Here is a 17,037-nt window from a genome sequence, read left to right as displayed (position 1 = left end):
CAGAATGATTCTGGCTCCTTAATGGTTCTTAATGGGAATCAGAGCCAATGTCAGAGTTGTATGGATTTAAAATGGTGTTCTGTCCACACTGGCAGAAGAATGCATCTGCCATTAACTTGTGATAGATATATAAGATATAACTTGTGTTTGTTTGTTTACTGTTTTTTATTGTATTTGTTATACTCTCTGGTACACCAATCCAGAACCAGAGAAAGCACCGCTTCCTGGTAATGTTGTGTGTGTGTGTGTGTGGGCGTCAAGTTTTGCGTACATTGTGGGAACCTAATTTTAGGATATAAGGTTTGGTTTGGGTTAGGAATCGTACAATCAGAATGATTCTGGCTCCTTAATGGTTCTTAATGGGAATCAGAGCCAATGTCAGAGTTGTATGGATTTAAAATGGTGTTCTGTCCACACTGGCAGAAGAATGCATCTGCCATTAACCTGAAGAAAATATCATTCAGTTCTGGTACTTAAAAAAAAGGTTCATGGTTCAGAGATCCTAGTTAGGGAATAGAAAATATCATTAGAGCAATATGAAAACAATACAAGTCAATGAAACTTCCCCTTTTAAACTTGTTTCTTAATTTCCCTCTTCATTTATCTTCCCAAAAAATGTTGTGTGATATATTTGTTATACTCGTATTTTTTTAATAGTTTTTGCCATGAAAATAGCCTTTGATGCTGACATGGCATTAAATAAATATATATACTACACTATACTACATTTCTCTTCCCTCTCTCCCTTCCTGACCTGTTTGCCACAATCTGCCTCTTTGTTTTGATTTTCCTCTCTTTCGCTCTCTGTACAGGAGAATGGCAAAAAAACTGCAATGAGCTGCAGAGGATGCTGATTGTACGATCTCTTCGACAGGATCGCGTCTCTCTCTGCGTCACGACTTTCGTCATCAATAACCTGGGCTCTCAGTTCGTAGAGCCGCCCATTCTCGATATGAAGGCTGTGAGTGTCACCCACACACACATAAACACCCACACACACAAAGATGTCTGCTCACCTTAAAGCTTAGTATGAAAATGAATCAATGAGCAAAGAAATTAACTTTTTTTGTTCTTTATATCATAGTGGCTCTTGGGTGAGATTTGAAAATTGCAAAGTTTTGTGTTACATTAAGGTGAAATGTACTCAGATTGTTAATGACACCGTTCGATAAGAAGCTGACATTTTCAGCTTTTGAACTCAGAAACAATTGAATGTTTTTAACTCTTACCTCTCTGGACCTCTGGAGCATAATAACCAACACAACTTACCAACACCAGGGCTTTTTTTTTGCGAGCCTGTGTCTCCCTCTAGACAGAGAGTGAGAGACTGCATGAAATAAAGCAGATATGCTTCAGAGTTACCTAAATGCAATTGATTTTTCCCCCCTTTTTCATTTTTCTCTCATTTTTTAGTATGCATTTTGACTTTGGCATTTACTTAGAAAATAGAAACCATCTGAATCAAAAAATCATCTGCATTTGCACCAAAACCCATTTACTGTGTGTGTGTGTGTGTGTGTGTGTGCCTCAGGTTTTAGCGGACAGCACCACGAGGACTCCTCTGATCTTTGTGCTGTCCCCTGGTGTGGACCCAACAGCAGCCCTGGTTCAGCTGGCAGAGACGTCAGGCATGGGTCAGCGCTTCTTTGCCCTCTCACTGGGTCAGGGCCAGGCACCCATCGCAACGCGGCTGATCAAAGAGGGAGTCGCAAATGGTGAGGTGATCTCTCTGCCTGTGTTTTTGCCACTATTTATCTCCCTGTTTATAGCTTCCTCTGATAACTCTTAATGGTTTGCCCTCAAAATTAAGTTAGATGAGTAGATTGGGAGTTTGGGATTAGTAAGATTGATTGATTTAATTATTTATTTTTGTTTTTAAAATAAATTATTTTATTTAGCTATTTGTTTGCATTAAATTAAGTGAGAGTAAGGCATTTACAATGTTTTTTTTAAACTTTATTCATCAAAGAATCTTGAAAAAAATGGCGGCTGATCAAAGAGGGAGTCGCAAATGGTGAGGTGATCTCTCTGCCTGTGTTTTTGCCACTATTTATCTCCCTGTTTATAGCTTCCTCTGATAACTCTTAATGGTTTGCCCTCAAAATTAAGTTAGATGAGTCGATTGGGAGTTTGGGATTAGTAAAATTGATTGATTGATTTAATTATTTATTTTTGTTTTTAAAATAAATTATTTTATTTAGCTATTTGTTTGCATTAAATTAAGTGAGAGTAAGGCATTTACAATGTTTTTTTTAAACTTTATTCATCAAAGAATCTTGAAAAAAATATATCACAGTTTCCACAAATAAAATAAAAAAAGAGCAGCACAACTGTTTTCAACATTGATATAAATAGACAAGCACCAAATCAGCATATTAGAATGGTTTCTGAAGGATCATATTACACTGAATACTGGAGTAATGGCAGTGGTGTAAAGTGTCTATCTAATTACTTAAGTACTTAAAGGCACAATATGTAAGATTTTTTCATTAAAATATCCAAAAACCACTAGAACAGTGTTATATATTTTGCTGACTTGTGTACTTGCATTATCCCAAATGTTTCGAAGAATGTTTAAATCAAGAGAAATAAGCCATTTTAACTGGTGACGCGGAGCGTGTCCAGTGTCATTGTGTCGCCTGCCAATGACGTCATAAGCCCTCGATTTCCGGTTTTGTTTTGTAGAAAACATGAAAACACCAAAGACGCTTTAATATGCTATGCATTTTTTTAGACAGGTGACGACCGCACAGAGTAGCATTATAACAGAACGTTCAAATGTATCTAGTATGATAAAACAGCGCTGCTTACTTCCACTGCTTTCCGGAAGGAGTGGAAGCGGTCGACTGTGGCATAATAAAAGCTCCGCTGCTTTCGAGCCGTGTGTCGCGCTCGTTCAGCGGCCTCGTTTCGCTTCGACGGCTTTCAGCCTCACCCCTCTTCATTCTACTACGTTAATAAATCATTAGCTCATCCATGAACATGATTTCTGCCCGAGTCCCGTCGGCTGTGGGGATGAAGACCACAACTCCCATGATTCCACACTCAGTCACGGTGCCTTTGTTTCTTTGTTTGTTTTGAATACGTGCCCTCCAGTGGCAAAAAATTACATATTGTGCCTTTAATCAAAGACATTAGCAAATTTTACTCTCTACTTGACTACATTTTTGAATAAGTATATGTACTCTTTACTTTACTACGTTTCTGATGAGTAATACTGTTGCACATTACATTTTGCATGGCACCTAACTTTTTCTGCAGCAGTATATTTGTGCTACAAAATAAGTGATATCACCATCTAGGGCACTGAAGGTCTTGTGGGTCTTAGTCACCCAAAACTTGTCAACAAGACTGCTTTCCGTGAATGCAAGTGCATTAGGAGCTAGTTGCTGAATTGCAGGTGTTTCATATATGAGATGGGGACATAGAAGAGATTTTTTTGAAGGATATTGGTTTACATCTGAGTGCTTGAGCTTAAATGAGACTTGAGTGTTTGTAGACGTTTAAGAGGATGATGTGTCGACCTTGATTTATTGCAGTATTATGGTGTTCAGTTTCATTTTGGTTTTAGAAAATAAACGTGATTGCTCTCCTCACAAATTAACTTTCATTCAGTATGAGTAAAATACTCATCACTTATTACTGTATTTTTGATCAAATAAATGCATTCTTCATGAGCATAAGAGATTTCTTTCAAAAACCAAAAAAAATCTGACCAACCCCAAACTTTTTAATGGTAGTATACTGTATACATTCCACTTTTTGCACCAAAAGCAGTTTATTTTACTTTTACAGGAGTTTTTTTCACACTTTCTGTGACCCTGAGAATTAAACCATTTGTTGCTTACATTTATATTTATGCATTTGGCAGATGCTTTTATCCAAAGCGACTTACATTGCATTCAACTTATAGATGTTATTAGTTCTTGCATTCGCTGGGAACCCATGTCCTTGGCATTGCTAGCACCATGCCCTGCTATGTGAGTTTGGGAATGTTGCTACGGTAGCTTTAGTAGCTTTAGCTGTAGCCTCTGTAGTCTCTAGTCTCTAAATGACATCTAGGACTGACTAGCCTCTTCACACATGCAATGAACAACAGTGCTTCACAAGGTTGCTGAATAATGAATAGATATTGTGTGGTGGTCATATGTAAATGTGCTCATGGTTGTGATGTCACAAAATACTAGGGGTGATCCATATTTAGTGACTATCAGAGTGAATGAATAGCATAGAGACTTGGGAATTTTGTCTTTAGTCAATAATCAACGACCTAGCAGCTTCATAGCAACATGTTAAAACATGTTTTAAAAGCAGCTTAGCAATTTCATTAAAAATAAAAATAATAATAATAATATCGCCAAACACAACTCACATTTTCTTCAGAAAATTTCAAATCTAATGTACTTTTACTAAATCTACTATTCAAACTCTCATTCTCTTTGGCAGGTCATTGGGTGTTCTTGGCTAATTGTCACCTGTGTCTCTCTTGGATGTGTGAGCTGGATAAACTAATAGATGAGTTACAAATCCAAGAATGTCATCCAGATTTCCGACTGTGGCTAAGCTCCTCCCCTCATCCAGAATTCCCCATTGCCATCCTGCAGACGGGCATCAAAATCACTACTGAGCCTCCTAGGGTACACATATACACACTTTGCAAAGTATCGTGAGATCTATTTAAAATGGTGTGTGCTGTAATTAAAGTGGTCTTGGTGTGTGTGATCGTGTCTCTGTAGGGGGTGAAGTGGAATATGAAGCGTCTCTATCAGCGGGTGTCTGAGTCTCAGTTCTCGCGCTGCTCGCGGCCGCTGCTGTACCACAAGCTGCTCTTCACTCTCTGCTTCTTCCACAGCATCATCCTGGAGAGAAGGAAGTTCCTACAGCTCGGCTGGAACATTGTCTACAGCTTCAATGACTCTGACTTTGAGGTAGAGAAAGAGAGACAAGGATGTGAATTTTCAATGGTTATGTGGATTTCTGTGTTTTCCAAAGTACGACCAATGTGAATTGCTTAAATTTAAGTAAAAAAAATCAATTTCATGTACATTTAAAGTGCATTTATTTCATGCATTTATTTCATAGCTTCCACACAAACTCCACAGGGGTCGCTTATATCTTGCATTTGAAATTGAAACATGCTATACCCTTTTCCCAAATTATAGTAATTATTTTCACTTGTTATGATTATTAATATTAAATATGCTTTTGTTTTTATTTTACAATACAATAGTAATAAAAAAGCATGAAATCCTGCACACAAAAGAAAAACAAATCTTCAAAAGTCTTTATTCAGGCCACAAAAATGCAAAAAGTGCAAAAAAAATTGCACAGTGCAAAGACAAAACTTTTTCAATATCATACCATCATCAGTGTCTACTTGTAGATTAGACCTCTGGTCTCATTTAAAGATCTTTCCCATACTACTACTAAATCAATCAATCAAGAAAAAATAACATGTTGTATACGTCAATCATATAAAAATAAATATAAATAAACATGTACCCAAAATATATTTAATGTATAGGGAAAGCTATTAAATGTACACATTCAAAATATAAATAATAATCCTCAAATTCACTAAATTTCACACATTTTTTAAGACAAATAATAGTACAATTATTTTTTTATAATTTAATAGTAAATGTAAAAATTCTACTTCTTCTTGTATAGTCACATTGATTTAGGAGAAAAACTGGTTTTCCTTCTTTTTGTCTGTAGCCGATCACATATCTGAGACAGCTGTTAAAGCCTTATTTTATTTGGTCCACTACTCATTTTTGTAGGCTACAAAATTATTAGGACTTTGGCAGCTTGTCAAAGTTATTATAGTTAAAAGCATGCATCTTATCCTCGCACATACCCTCAATGAAACTGTGTTCACCTTTGCATCCTGGTGATGCTGTAGCCTTAATTTCACATAATATTTTAAGCTCAAGATAAGCTGCATATTTAATAGGTATTGCCTATGGCTATGAAATTGTTATTGAAAAAACATGTTTTAAAAACATACCATAAATAAATCTGTGAACTCATATGCATCTCTGACAACTGTATGGGTTTGTGAAGACTGACTGTTTGGTAATTATTCCTCTCTCTTTGTTTTTCAGGTGAGTGAGAATCTTCTGAGTCTTTATTTGGATGAGTATGAGGAAATCCCCTGGGACGCTCTCAAGTTTCTCATCGCTGGGATCAACTATGGAGGACATGTGACTGACGACTGGGACCGACGTTTACTTACCACCTACATCAACCAATATTTCTGTCCTGCTGTTATTGATACGCCCTTCTTTAAGTGAGTTCACACACACACAAACATTTTTATGAAGTTAAATGGGAACATTCATGTTTAAAAAAATTTAATTAAATCAAACCCTAACCTTACATCTTATAGAAAACTTTTTCCATTTTTATATTAAAAACATGAGTAATTTAATTTATTAATATCCCTAAAGTAAAGTTTTGGCAGATTTGCCTCACTTCTGGAGACAAATTTGTCCCCAAACTACAGTCTAGTAAACCCAACCACACACACAGAATCTCTAATGCACTCTCTGTTCGGTCTAAACACTGTACGGGGTCTTTAGTGTTTGTATGATCGTCACTTTTAGTCCCAGTTTTTGAACATTATGAAGAGATAGAGCGTCCCCATATGGCGAGAATGTTTGCCTGGTTGAAAAAGAGCAAGAAAATATCACTCTCACGAACAGATCTTCTCATTACTCGCTCACAAACTTTGCATTGAGTATATGTCAAGCCATCACACACACAACACACACCCTTTGATCCCTGACACCCCTCTTTACCCTGCTGTGAGGATTCCCGTGTGTCCTCTTGAGCCTGTAAGTCTGCTGCCACAGTTCTGATCTAACGAAGACCAACAGCTCCCCCATGGGGCCGAAAGATGAATCTCATAGCGTCTGAGTTAAATGTGTTCCATTTCCTCCGAGTCCCCTGGTCTTTCAGGACCCAGCAATACTGCATACATGGATGGAACATCTGTTACTATAGCAACCACATCCTATAATTACCCTCAATCAGTGCCTCCATGGTGACTTTAGTGCACAGCAGAGGCGGCTCTAAAGTTTTAGGCAGTAATAAAAATGAAATACAGTAACATGGATTACTGGGCTTGGAGGGGGAAGTAGGAATTGGCAGTAATTACAGTATCTGTGAAGTTTTACTGACAAACAGTTTAGCTACTATCAGTTATTTGATATGACCTGTAGATGAAAACTAAAGCAAGTGTTATTTTGAGAATGTGTATGAAATTGCCCTACAGCTTTACATTTTTATGAGCCAATACAAGGATTGTTCACGCCAGGTCTGGCGCAGAAGTATAGCGTTTTTTTGCTGATTTTTCTTTTGGCACCTACAATATTCACAACAAATCCAATGCAACCAAATAACACGGTAATATACTGTATATCTTATTTTGAGAATGTGTATGAAATTGCCCTACAGCTTTACATTTTTATGAGCCAATACAAGGATTGTTCACGCCAGGTCTGGCGCAGAAGTATAGCGTTTTTTTGCCGATTTTTCTTTTGGCACCTACAATATTCACAACAAATCCAATGCAACCAAATAACACGGTAATATACTGTATATTACTGTGCATATTTACAAGCTTTAACGACTTTTTAGCACATTAAACTATTTAACGGTTTAAATCAAATTATTTTTTTTTAATACTGCCATGTAACTACATGATAAAAAAGTATGACATTCATAATCAGTGTTATTTTTTATTCATATACTGCTATAGTTTTTATTATAATATTGTTAAAATGTTTTGTCATTTTTATTAGTTTTTTTTAAATAATAATCTACAATCTTTATTTAGCTTTTTTAAATTTCAGTTTTAGTAATTTTAGTGATTCAACTTAAACTTATTTTATTTCAGTTTTAATTAGGTTTTATAAGCCTTTAAAAGCTGTTTGTTTGCATGTATAGGGTCTCCTCGTTGGTGCATTACTATGTTCCTCGTGATGGGCCTCAGTCCTCATATTTGGACTTCATTGGTCAGTTGCCAGCACTGGAGCACCCAGAACTATTTGGACAACACCCCAATGCTGACATCGCCAGCCAGATCACAGAGGCTCGAACCCTCTTCTACACACTACTGTCTCTGCAGCCACAAGTCACCAGCACCGACGCCACCAGCACTGGAGCCAGCAGGGAAGATAAGGTGTGTATAAAAAATAGATTGAATTTACTGTTCTGATGGCATTTTTAAAGATCTTTCAGCATATGTGACACTTAGAATTTAATGTGTATAACTCTGTGTGTTTAGGTGTTGGAACTTTCTGCTGATGTTCTGCAAAAGATTCCTGCTGAGATTGACTATGAGGGTACTAGAAAGTTGCTAAAGGATGACCTTTCACCTCTAAATGTAGTACTGCTGCAGGAGATCCAAAGATACAACGCACTGCTGCACACCATCAGGTCTGTGTGAGAGCGTAACAGTCACATGTGATTATGAATATTAACATGCTAACCGTGCTATATTTGTGTGTGTAGATTGTCTCTCTTAGAGCTAGAGAAGGGCATTAAAGGTCTGGTTGTGATGTCCAGCAGTCTAGAGGAGATATTTCACAATATCCATGATGCTCGTGTACCTCCTCTCTGGGAAAAGGTAAGAGAGTACATCTATAAACTACCATTCAAAAGTTTTGAGTCTCTTATGCTCACCAAGGCTGCATTTATTTGATCAAACATACAAAAAAATTATTATGCTATGAAATATTGCAATTTGAAGTAAGTGCTTAAGTGTGTATTTGTTCATATTTTAAAATGTAGTTTATTAAAAAATTTCAGCAGCCATTCCGTGTCACATGATCCTTCACAAATCATTATAATATGTTCATTTGGTGCTCAAGAAACATTTGTAAAAACTGTGGTACTTCCTTTTAGGATTCCTCGAAGAATAAGAAGTTTAATTGAATGCATTATTGATTAATAAAAATATTAATTTCTTACCAAGCCCAAACTTTTGAATGGAAGTGTACGTACTGTATATCTGGGATTGCCTTCTCTGCACAGAATACATGCAATAATTACAATTTGACCAAAACAAGTTCTCTTAGAGCTCCCTCTGCTCCCTCTGAAATGCTATCTAGGTAAGTATCTCACTAGGTTTTGGAAGAGTGCTTATAACTTTGTGAATCACAAACACCAGGTCATGTTGTAGTTGTAATACAGCCTTGCATGAGTGTGTGAAAGTGGGCTGTGAGGTCAGAGGTGTGTGTTCAGCGGAGAGCAACAGGAGTGTATGAATGAATGGTTGAGAGGATTGCTCTGTGAAGGATGAGGTGAACAGAGCAAGATTTAGAGGATTAAACACACTCATCTTGGGTTTAAACACTCTTAGTGTTTGTTATAGACTGAGAGCTGCCCGAATCATGTCAAGAATGCACAGGCCTTTCTAATGCCCTTGTGTGTGTGTTTAGGTCAGCAAGAGTAGATGTTAGACCTTGTATTGCTCTGATGTAGATTTGTGTGTGTGGGGGGGGGGGGGCTTCTTGGTTCATGTCTAAGGATAACTGGACTCAAATAAACTGAATAAACAAATCATGTTTACTTGAAGATCTTTGGTAAGCGTATGGCCTGTATACTAATCCAAATGCCAATCCATCCATCCCTCTATTCTGCCTCGTTTTCCATCTTTCTGCGCCTCTTTAACAAAATAAGTGGAGAGCATTCATTAAGACTTTCACTCCAGCTGGGACTGTTCTTTTGCAGTCTGCGGTGCCTCATTACTGTCTTTCTCTTTTTCTCTTTCTTTCTCTTTCCACCCATCAGCCTATCTTTAACACTGAATGCACAGATCCTCTGTCTCTGTCCAGTGTTTTATTTTGGCAGTGACTCGTTGTATCTTTGCAGAGATATATGACTTTCATTTGCCACTGACTCTCTCTGCTGTTCTTCACTCATCATTTCTTTTTTCTCCCATCTTCCTTTCTTTCTTTATAACTGCTGGTTTGTGAGTGGTGGAGGTGTCAGGCCTCATACGTTACATTGACATAACCCGTTGTGACCTCAAAGGCTATTAAAAGATAACACTCACACCATTTACTGAATCTGGTGTTCTTTTTTCACTGACCTGGGATCAGTGGTTTCTAATCTGTGGAAGGCCATTTTTGAGTAAAAATAAATTAATTATAGCCTATTTGTGACTTTGTTTCCTGCAATTTTGTCTCTCATAATGGTGGCTTTATATCTCAGAATAATTTTATATTTCACAATTGAGATTTTATGTCTCACAATGTGACTTTATGTCAGTTAGCCCCAGGCTTCCATACTTGTGATGCACCGAAGAAAACAGAAGTAATGGTGGAAAATTTCATGTTAGTTTATTGATTAAAAAAAATTGACATTACAAGCATTACTGACAGAATTAAATTAGAGTTTTAAAAACACTTTTGTTCAAGTGCCCCTGCTTATTTTCATAATTATCAAAAGTATAATTTTCCTTACTAAAAACAAATTAGGAGAGCATAAAGTCCATTACTTTGATGCACAATTTAAGTCCATAGGTGCCAGTAAGTATAATTTTTGTGCTATTTGCATACTTTTAGTAATTATTCAAATTTTGAATAAGCTTTTATTTTTGTATTTTCCGTTTTCATTTTAATTTTAGTTTAGGCTTATTAATTTTATTTTATTTTTATATTTTTATTACTTTTTTAATATTTCCATTTAGCTTTAATTTGTGTATTCTAGATTTAATTTTAGTAATTTTACTACTCCCATTTAAACTCATATTATTTCAGTTAACTTTCAGTTAATCTTGTGTATGTTCAAAAGTTCAGAAATTTAATCACCTGTGCTGAAAGCACAAGGTTATGTTAATAAAAGCTAATTAATTTATGTGCAATTCATTAATGTATGTGCCCTTAACGCTAGCTGATCTCTGCAGGCCAGTTAATTGGTTTTGTAATTTCTAATAACATGCTATGTGATTGATTTTTCCTCCCAATTTTTTTCATTGTCAGTCATTGTTCAGTGGTGCTGAAATGTTGCTGTTTGACCAGATTTGTCTTTAAACTGCCTAGTTAAGAAAATCAACAATGGACATCATACACTTGTTCCCATGATTGTGATTAATTTGTCAGAGCGAGGGTTTGGTTGATTATTTAGGGCACCCCGTTTTCATGCACAGCTTCAGTTTGTTGCGTGGGTGGTGGGAAAGTTTGGGAACTACTGCTCTGGAGTACTAGATCAGATTAAAACATCAGCGTATACTCCATCAAAACCTTTTATCCTCACTCCATGTTGTCCCAGTTTCAAAGGGTAAAAGCGACAGCATTTATTCTGCCTAGAAATATCTCAAAACGTTCTCATTTTCATGCCAGCGAGAACCTAAATGCATAAAGGTTTTTTATGGCGCAGCGTGAAATGAAACTAATCATGAGTATTTTCCTAGTGCTGTGTGGCAGTTGCAGCATTTGAAATGCTAATTCCTTTGGCACAAGCCACACTCACGTTTGATTTTTCTTTTTTCTTTTTTATCAAATCCAAATATCTTTGTTCTTTGAACACCAAAAATAACATTGAAGGGTGAATAATTACTTCAGTCTCAAGAATTCCAGAAAACATTGCACCATACTGTTCTGCACCGTCAGATTTATGTTCGTTTAATTGCTCAATTCGAACTGGTTATGTAAGATTTGTTTAAAACTCTTTTGAGTCCAGACGTAATATTATACCCTGCGGTTCAATCAAGATATTCTTCATGACAGACAGTAATGCATCTCATCCAAACCCACAGAAACTCTTCCTTTTTATCCTCTCAATGGCCTTGAGCGGCAGTTCTCATAAACCAGCTGAACTCGGAGTTACACAATACTCAATGAAAGGCCTTACTGTAAGCGGAGATAGATGTCACTAAGCTATTTTGTGCCGTTTGAAGTTGATGTTATGCCCTTGACCAGATTTCATTCATCTAGTGTCAAGTTCTTGCTGAGAGCAAGTACTGTTGCAGAACAGTAAGATCATTTTAATTACACCACTAAAAAAGACACGCATCAGTAATGAGCCGCTCTCCATCCTTAGGTGTACCCATCTCTGAAGCCCTTGGCGTCTTGGACAAGGGACCTGTGCCAGCGCGTGGAGCAGTTTGCTCGCTGGGCGGAAACTGCTCGCCCTCCTGTCCTCTTTTGGCTGTCTGGATTTACCTTCCCTACGGGCTTCCTCACCGCTGTACTACAGAGCTCTGCACGCCAGAACAACGTGAGACTCGCACACACAAAGCCAGCAACACATCATGAGACTCATACATATTCACACATACTTAAAGTCTTAGCACACTCACAGGACATCAAACACATGTGGTGAAGACTCTTTAGTGTCCTCTTATACTTAACTCAGTCAGTCACATACACTAGAGAGCTCAATCGAAGATACTCTACTGTTCAAAAGTTTGGTGTCAATACAAAGACAATACATTGATCAAAAGACACAGTAAAGACTTTTACATTGTTACAAAATATTCCTATTTCATATAAATAAAAAATACTGAAAGAAATGTGTCATGGTTTCCACAAAAAATATTAAGCAGCTTAACTGTTTTCAACATTGATAATGATAAAAAAATGTTTCTTGAGCAGCAAATCAGCATATTATAATGATTTCTGAAGCATCATGTGACACTGAAGACAGGAGTAAATTCTGCTAAAAATTCAGTTTTGTCATCACAAAAATAATTACAATTTTCTAGTTATATTCAAATAGAAAACAGTAATTGTAATAGTAGTTCAAAATTTTTGATCAAACAAATGCAGCCTTGGTGAGCACAAGCGATTTATTTTAAAAACGTTAACAATATCTTACTGACCCCAAACTTTTGAATGGTAGTATTACTATAGGTAACTATACCTAAAGTAATTATGTAACTATCTGGACTAGATTCAGAATCCATGTAATCAAAGTCAGTAGGGTCCAAAAAACACTCAACCCCACTGACTTTCACTGTATGGTCAAAAGAACAATGCATTATTTTGAAAAAATCTTCTTTTGTACATTAAAGAAGATACTTATTTTTAGGGCGAACTATCCCTGTGAACAAAAACGACAGAATCGTGGCAGAAACAAATTCCTATTGATTGTAATAAGTTGTAACTGTGAATGTTAACTGTACAATTGATTTCTATGCATTGTGTGTGCTATTAATAACGAAAATCAATAAATCTTGCCCCAAACTACAATTCATTCAGCCAGATTACGAGGCAACATGCTTGTGTGTCTAAGCAATACTTCCCATCATTCTCTGTAGAAGAACAAGAATGATAAAATACACAGATAAAGCATCAATTACACACTTAATGTCAGTCATCTGCACTTCATTTTGGTGCACCGGTCTCTAAAACATCTTCCTGGGGATTTAAAGAGAGAGAAAGAAGTATGAAATTGCTCTATGTGTTCATTTTATTCTGAACAAAATCAATTCAGTGCACATCACTTCATAATTACAATTTCCAAACTCACAAGTGGAAACTTCCCAAGTGCAGCATTATATTTCTCATATGGACTTCAATCACAGCAAACCGATGGTCTGTAATTCATTTGAGTAACATGCACGGTAACACATTTTTACCACTTTGCATTCACATTCACTTACTCGCACATTCTGCAGGGGACACGCAGCACAATACTGCTCCATTACCTTTCTAATGTCCCAGTGATGATGTTTATTCTTGGGTCCTTTTGGGATCTGCAAACAGGAGCTCTCACACACTCCCCCAAAATCACACTCTGCTCAGCTGCTCAATAGCTTCAGGAGCACAGCAGCAAAATGAGCTGCATCTGATGATCAAGAGACACCTGCGACGCTTCGGGGCAGCCAATTCTGCAGCAAATGGACTGAAAAACAAATGTCCTAATGTGTAATGTCCCCACACACCGACAGGTGGCTAGTAAGAACTGAGGATACACTTAAAGTGGCTATATCTTGGCAGTACTGTAACTCTGTGTGTGTGTGTGTGTGTGTGTGTGTGTGTGTGTATATACCTGTTTTTCTATTCTGGTGGGGACTTAAACCTGAATATACAATGACTAATGGGGACTCATGTCACAGTGGGGACCTAAAAGCAAATCCCCACAGGTAAACAAGCTTATAAATCACACAGAATTAAGTTTTTTGAAAATCTAAAAATGCAGAAAGTTTCCTGTAAGGGGTAGGTTTAGGGGTAGGGTTGGTGTAGGGCAATAGAATATACAGTCTGTACAGTAGAAAAAGCATTCCGCCTATGGAGAGTCCCCACAAGGATAGGAAACCAGACGTGTGTGTGTGTGTGTCTGCGTGTGAGATTTTTTTTCTGCTGGCAGTGATTCTGATATCAGTGTTGTGTTTGCTGTGCAGGTGTCTATAGACACTCTATCCTGGGAGTTCATTGTCAGCACTATGGATGACAAGAATCTGCATTCCCCTCCCAAGGTGAGTAACTGCTGCCATCAGCTGTCCATTAGGAGCTGATGCACCTGACATTTGCATCTCTCTCATTGCGTCTCACTTGCTCTCTCTCTCTCTCTCTGTCTCTGTCTCACTACTCATGTGGCATGTCTCCAAAGCAGAAAAACAGCCCATGCCAGGGTTCTATGCTAACATTTTAAATATTTTTTTGTTAATTGCACAGTTAAATATTTTGTTGACTATTGTTAGTAGTTCATAAACATTCAAATATATTCTATTCAAAAGTTTGGGGTTGGGGTTTTTGAAAATTATCTTATGCTCCCCAAGGCAATATAACAATACAATATTGTGAACTATTATTGAAATGTTAAATACATTTTATATTTATTTATTTATTTGTAGCTTATTCATGTCATGGCAAAGCTGAATTTTCATAATCAATTACTCTAGTCTTCAGTATCATGTCACATGTTTAATATTTCTTTAAAAAAAACGTGATACATTTTTCAGGATTAACTGATAAATAGAAAGTTGAAAACAACAGCATTTACTTGAAATATACATGTTTATAACATTATAAATGTCTTTACTGTCACTTTTGTTCAATTATGCATTCTTGCTGAATAAAAGTATTAATTTCTTTAAAAAGTCTTGCTGAACACAAACGTTTGAATGGTAGTGTATATCAAACTAAAATTTAATTCATAACCCTAACCCTAACCCTAACTATTTAAATGTCTAAAACTAATACTGAAACTTTATATAGTGTTCCATAATGCTAATAATTGAAGTTATGAAGTGTTAACAATATATATCTATGAGATGCACATAGTGTGTCTATATGCTGTTAATTAAGGTCAAGACTAATTATCTGGTGAACAAATTAATCTTTCTGCTATGAAAGCATGGATCATCAATATTTATTAATATACTTGACTGTATACTCCCAGACCCAATTCATATGTAAGCACTGCGTATATCTTTATTTTCATATCAGAACTTAGAGGATACATTTTTTGTGATCAGAAACATTTAAAAAGAGAATAACCAAATCTGACAGAGCACAGGGGTTTAGAGAGATTTTTTACTGTTATAACACAGCATCTTAATAACACAAGAAGAAAAAAAACAGCAAGATGTGATGGAACAGGCAAGATATCCATGTATGTCTGAATTGACTGACAATTAAAAAAAATGTAGATTTATTGTAAGAACAAATTTTGTGTGAACACCCCCTGAAAATCTGCTAACTTAGATGGAAACTATAAAAAAACAGCAATTACTGTGTGTAACTTAATTTCCATGCATGCTTAGATAGGGAGTTTGCGTACTTATGATATTTGCTATGAGTTTGTACATTTCGATTGGTCATCACTGGTCCTCATGCCAGTGTGGCCAAATAGTACTTAACATTTCCACACATTTATTTGCCAGTTAAATTCTTGCACTGGAGGCCGCTGCGTGCCCTCTCTCAGTGTCTTTGTTTTGCACTCGACCTCTTGTTTTCCCCCTCTCCTTCAGGATGGAGTGTTCATCCAGGGACTGTATCTGGAGGGGGCAGGCTGGGATAAGAAAGCTTCCTGTCTGGTAGAGGCAGAGCCCATGCAGCTAGTCTGCCCCATGCCCTCCATTCACTTCAAACCTGTGGAGAGCCGCAAGAGGGTCGCCAAGAGTGAGTACACAGTCTTACATACATCCCTGTATTACAGAATCTTCTCTCTTGAATTCAGCTGTCAACTTTATGTCAGTACATTCAGTAATTGTTGATGTTCTTGTGTGTGTGTGTGTGTGTGTGTGTGTGTGTGTGTGCAGATATGTACTCCTGTCCCTGCTACTACTACCCTGTGCGGTCCGGCGGTAGTGGTCGGCCTTCATTCGTGGTGGCCGTCGATCTGAAGTCTGGAGCTGTGCCTTATGATCACTGGATCAAGAGAGGAACCGCTCTGCTCATGAGCCTTGATAACTAAACACACTCACACTTTCAGTGACACTTGATTAACACTCCATGTCTACATTTTATGCAATGCACAAAAGAGGACAAGCACTTGTTATACCCTTTTACACACTGAGTAAAATGAATTTAAGAAGAGAATTTAATATGTGCTAAATCACAAGAGATGAAATTAAAACTCTAGCCATTTGTTATGTTTTATGAAATTAATTTAAATGTTTAATAAAACAGCCCAGCATATTCTCATTCATTGGTGTTGCAGATTTTCCAGACATAAAAAATTAACAACCAATAATTTCACTTGATGGGACAATCTTCATATATGCCTGCATGATGTCAGCAAGATGCGGAGTATCACATTTTGTGAAAATCGGCCACAAGGTGGCACTACAATTGACTTTTTGTATAGATCTCAGAAATGAACTGGAATACAAGTTGGGGGTTTTTTCTGAATTTTTGAATGGGCCATTTTATTTATTGATTTATTTTTAATTAACATTTTTAGTGACAATGTTCTACCATTTGAATTTTTAGAGGAACCTAAGCCATTTCTTTTGATTCAAAAGATTTTGCTTCAGCATCTGACGTTCGTGGAGGTTTTATTTGGTCATACAGATTTGAATAATTTAATAGTAAGGGCACATAGTGATATTCAAAACCATGATAGTGCAATGTA

At 36.8% G+C, this 17,037-nt stretch overlaps 1 protein-coding gene across 1 annotated transcript in view; it reads left to right on the top strand.

Moving 5' to 3' along the window:
• The window catches only part of LOC107597073 (dynein heavy chain 2, axonemal-like), a 156,265-nt gene extending 139,641 nt beyond the window's left edge, over nt 1–16,624 (top strand). Inside the window, exons 74-85 of the mRNA XM_016287985.1 lie at nt 813–961; nt 1,532–1,715; nt 4,447–4,637; nt 4,737–4,928; nt 6,108–6,292; nt 7,954–8,188; nt 8,294–8,445; nt 8,521–8,635; nt 12,055–12,231; nt 14,360–14,434; nt 15,932–16,082; nt 16,223–16,624. Of these exons, the coding sequence (XP_016143471.1) occupies nt 813–961; nt 1,532–1,715; nt 4,447–4,637; nt 4,737–4,928; nt 6,108–6,292; nt 7,954–8,188; nt 8,294–8,445; nt 8,521–8,635; nt 12,055–12,231; nt 14,360–14,434; nt 15,932–16,082; nt 16,223–16,377 (1,961 nt within the window). The 3' untranslated portion in view covers nt 16,378–16,624. The remainder of the gene's footprint in view (nt 1–812; nt 962–1,531; nt 1,716–4,446; nt 4,638–4,736; nt 4,929–6,107; nt 6,293–7,953; nt 8,189–8,293; nt 8,446–8,520; nt 8,636–12,054; nt 12,232–14,359; nt 14,435–15,931; nt 16,083–16,222) is intronic.
• The last annotated feature ends 413 nt before the right edge of the window (nt 16,625–17,037 follow it).

This window comes from Sinocyclocheilus grahami, unplaced genomic scaffold, assembly GCF_001515645.1.
Source record: "Sinocyclocheilus grahami isolate Dianchi unplaced genomic scaffold, SAMN03320097.WGS_v1.1 scaffold227.1, whole genome shotgun sequence".
NCBI classification, from domain to species: domain Eukaryota; kingdom Metazoa; phylum Chordata; class Actinopteri; order Cypriniformes; family Cyprinidae; genus Sinocyclocheilus; species Sinocyclocheilus grahami.
Note: the sequence above shows the minus strand (reverse complement) of the source record. Positions and strands in the feature narration are given on the sequence as shown.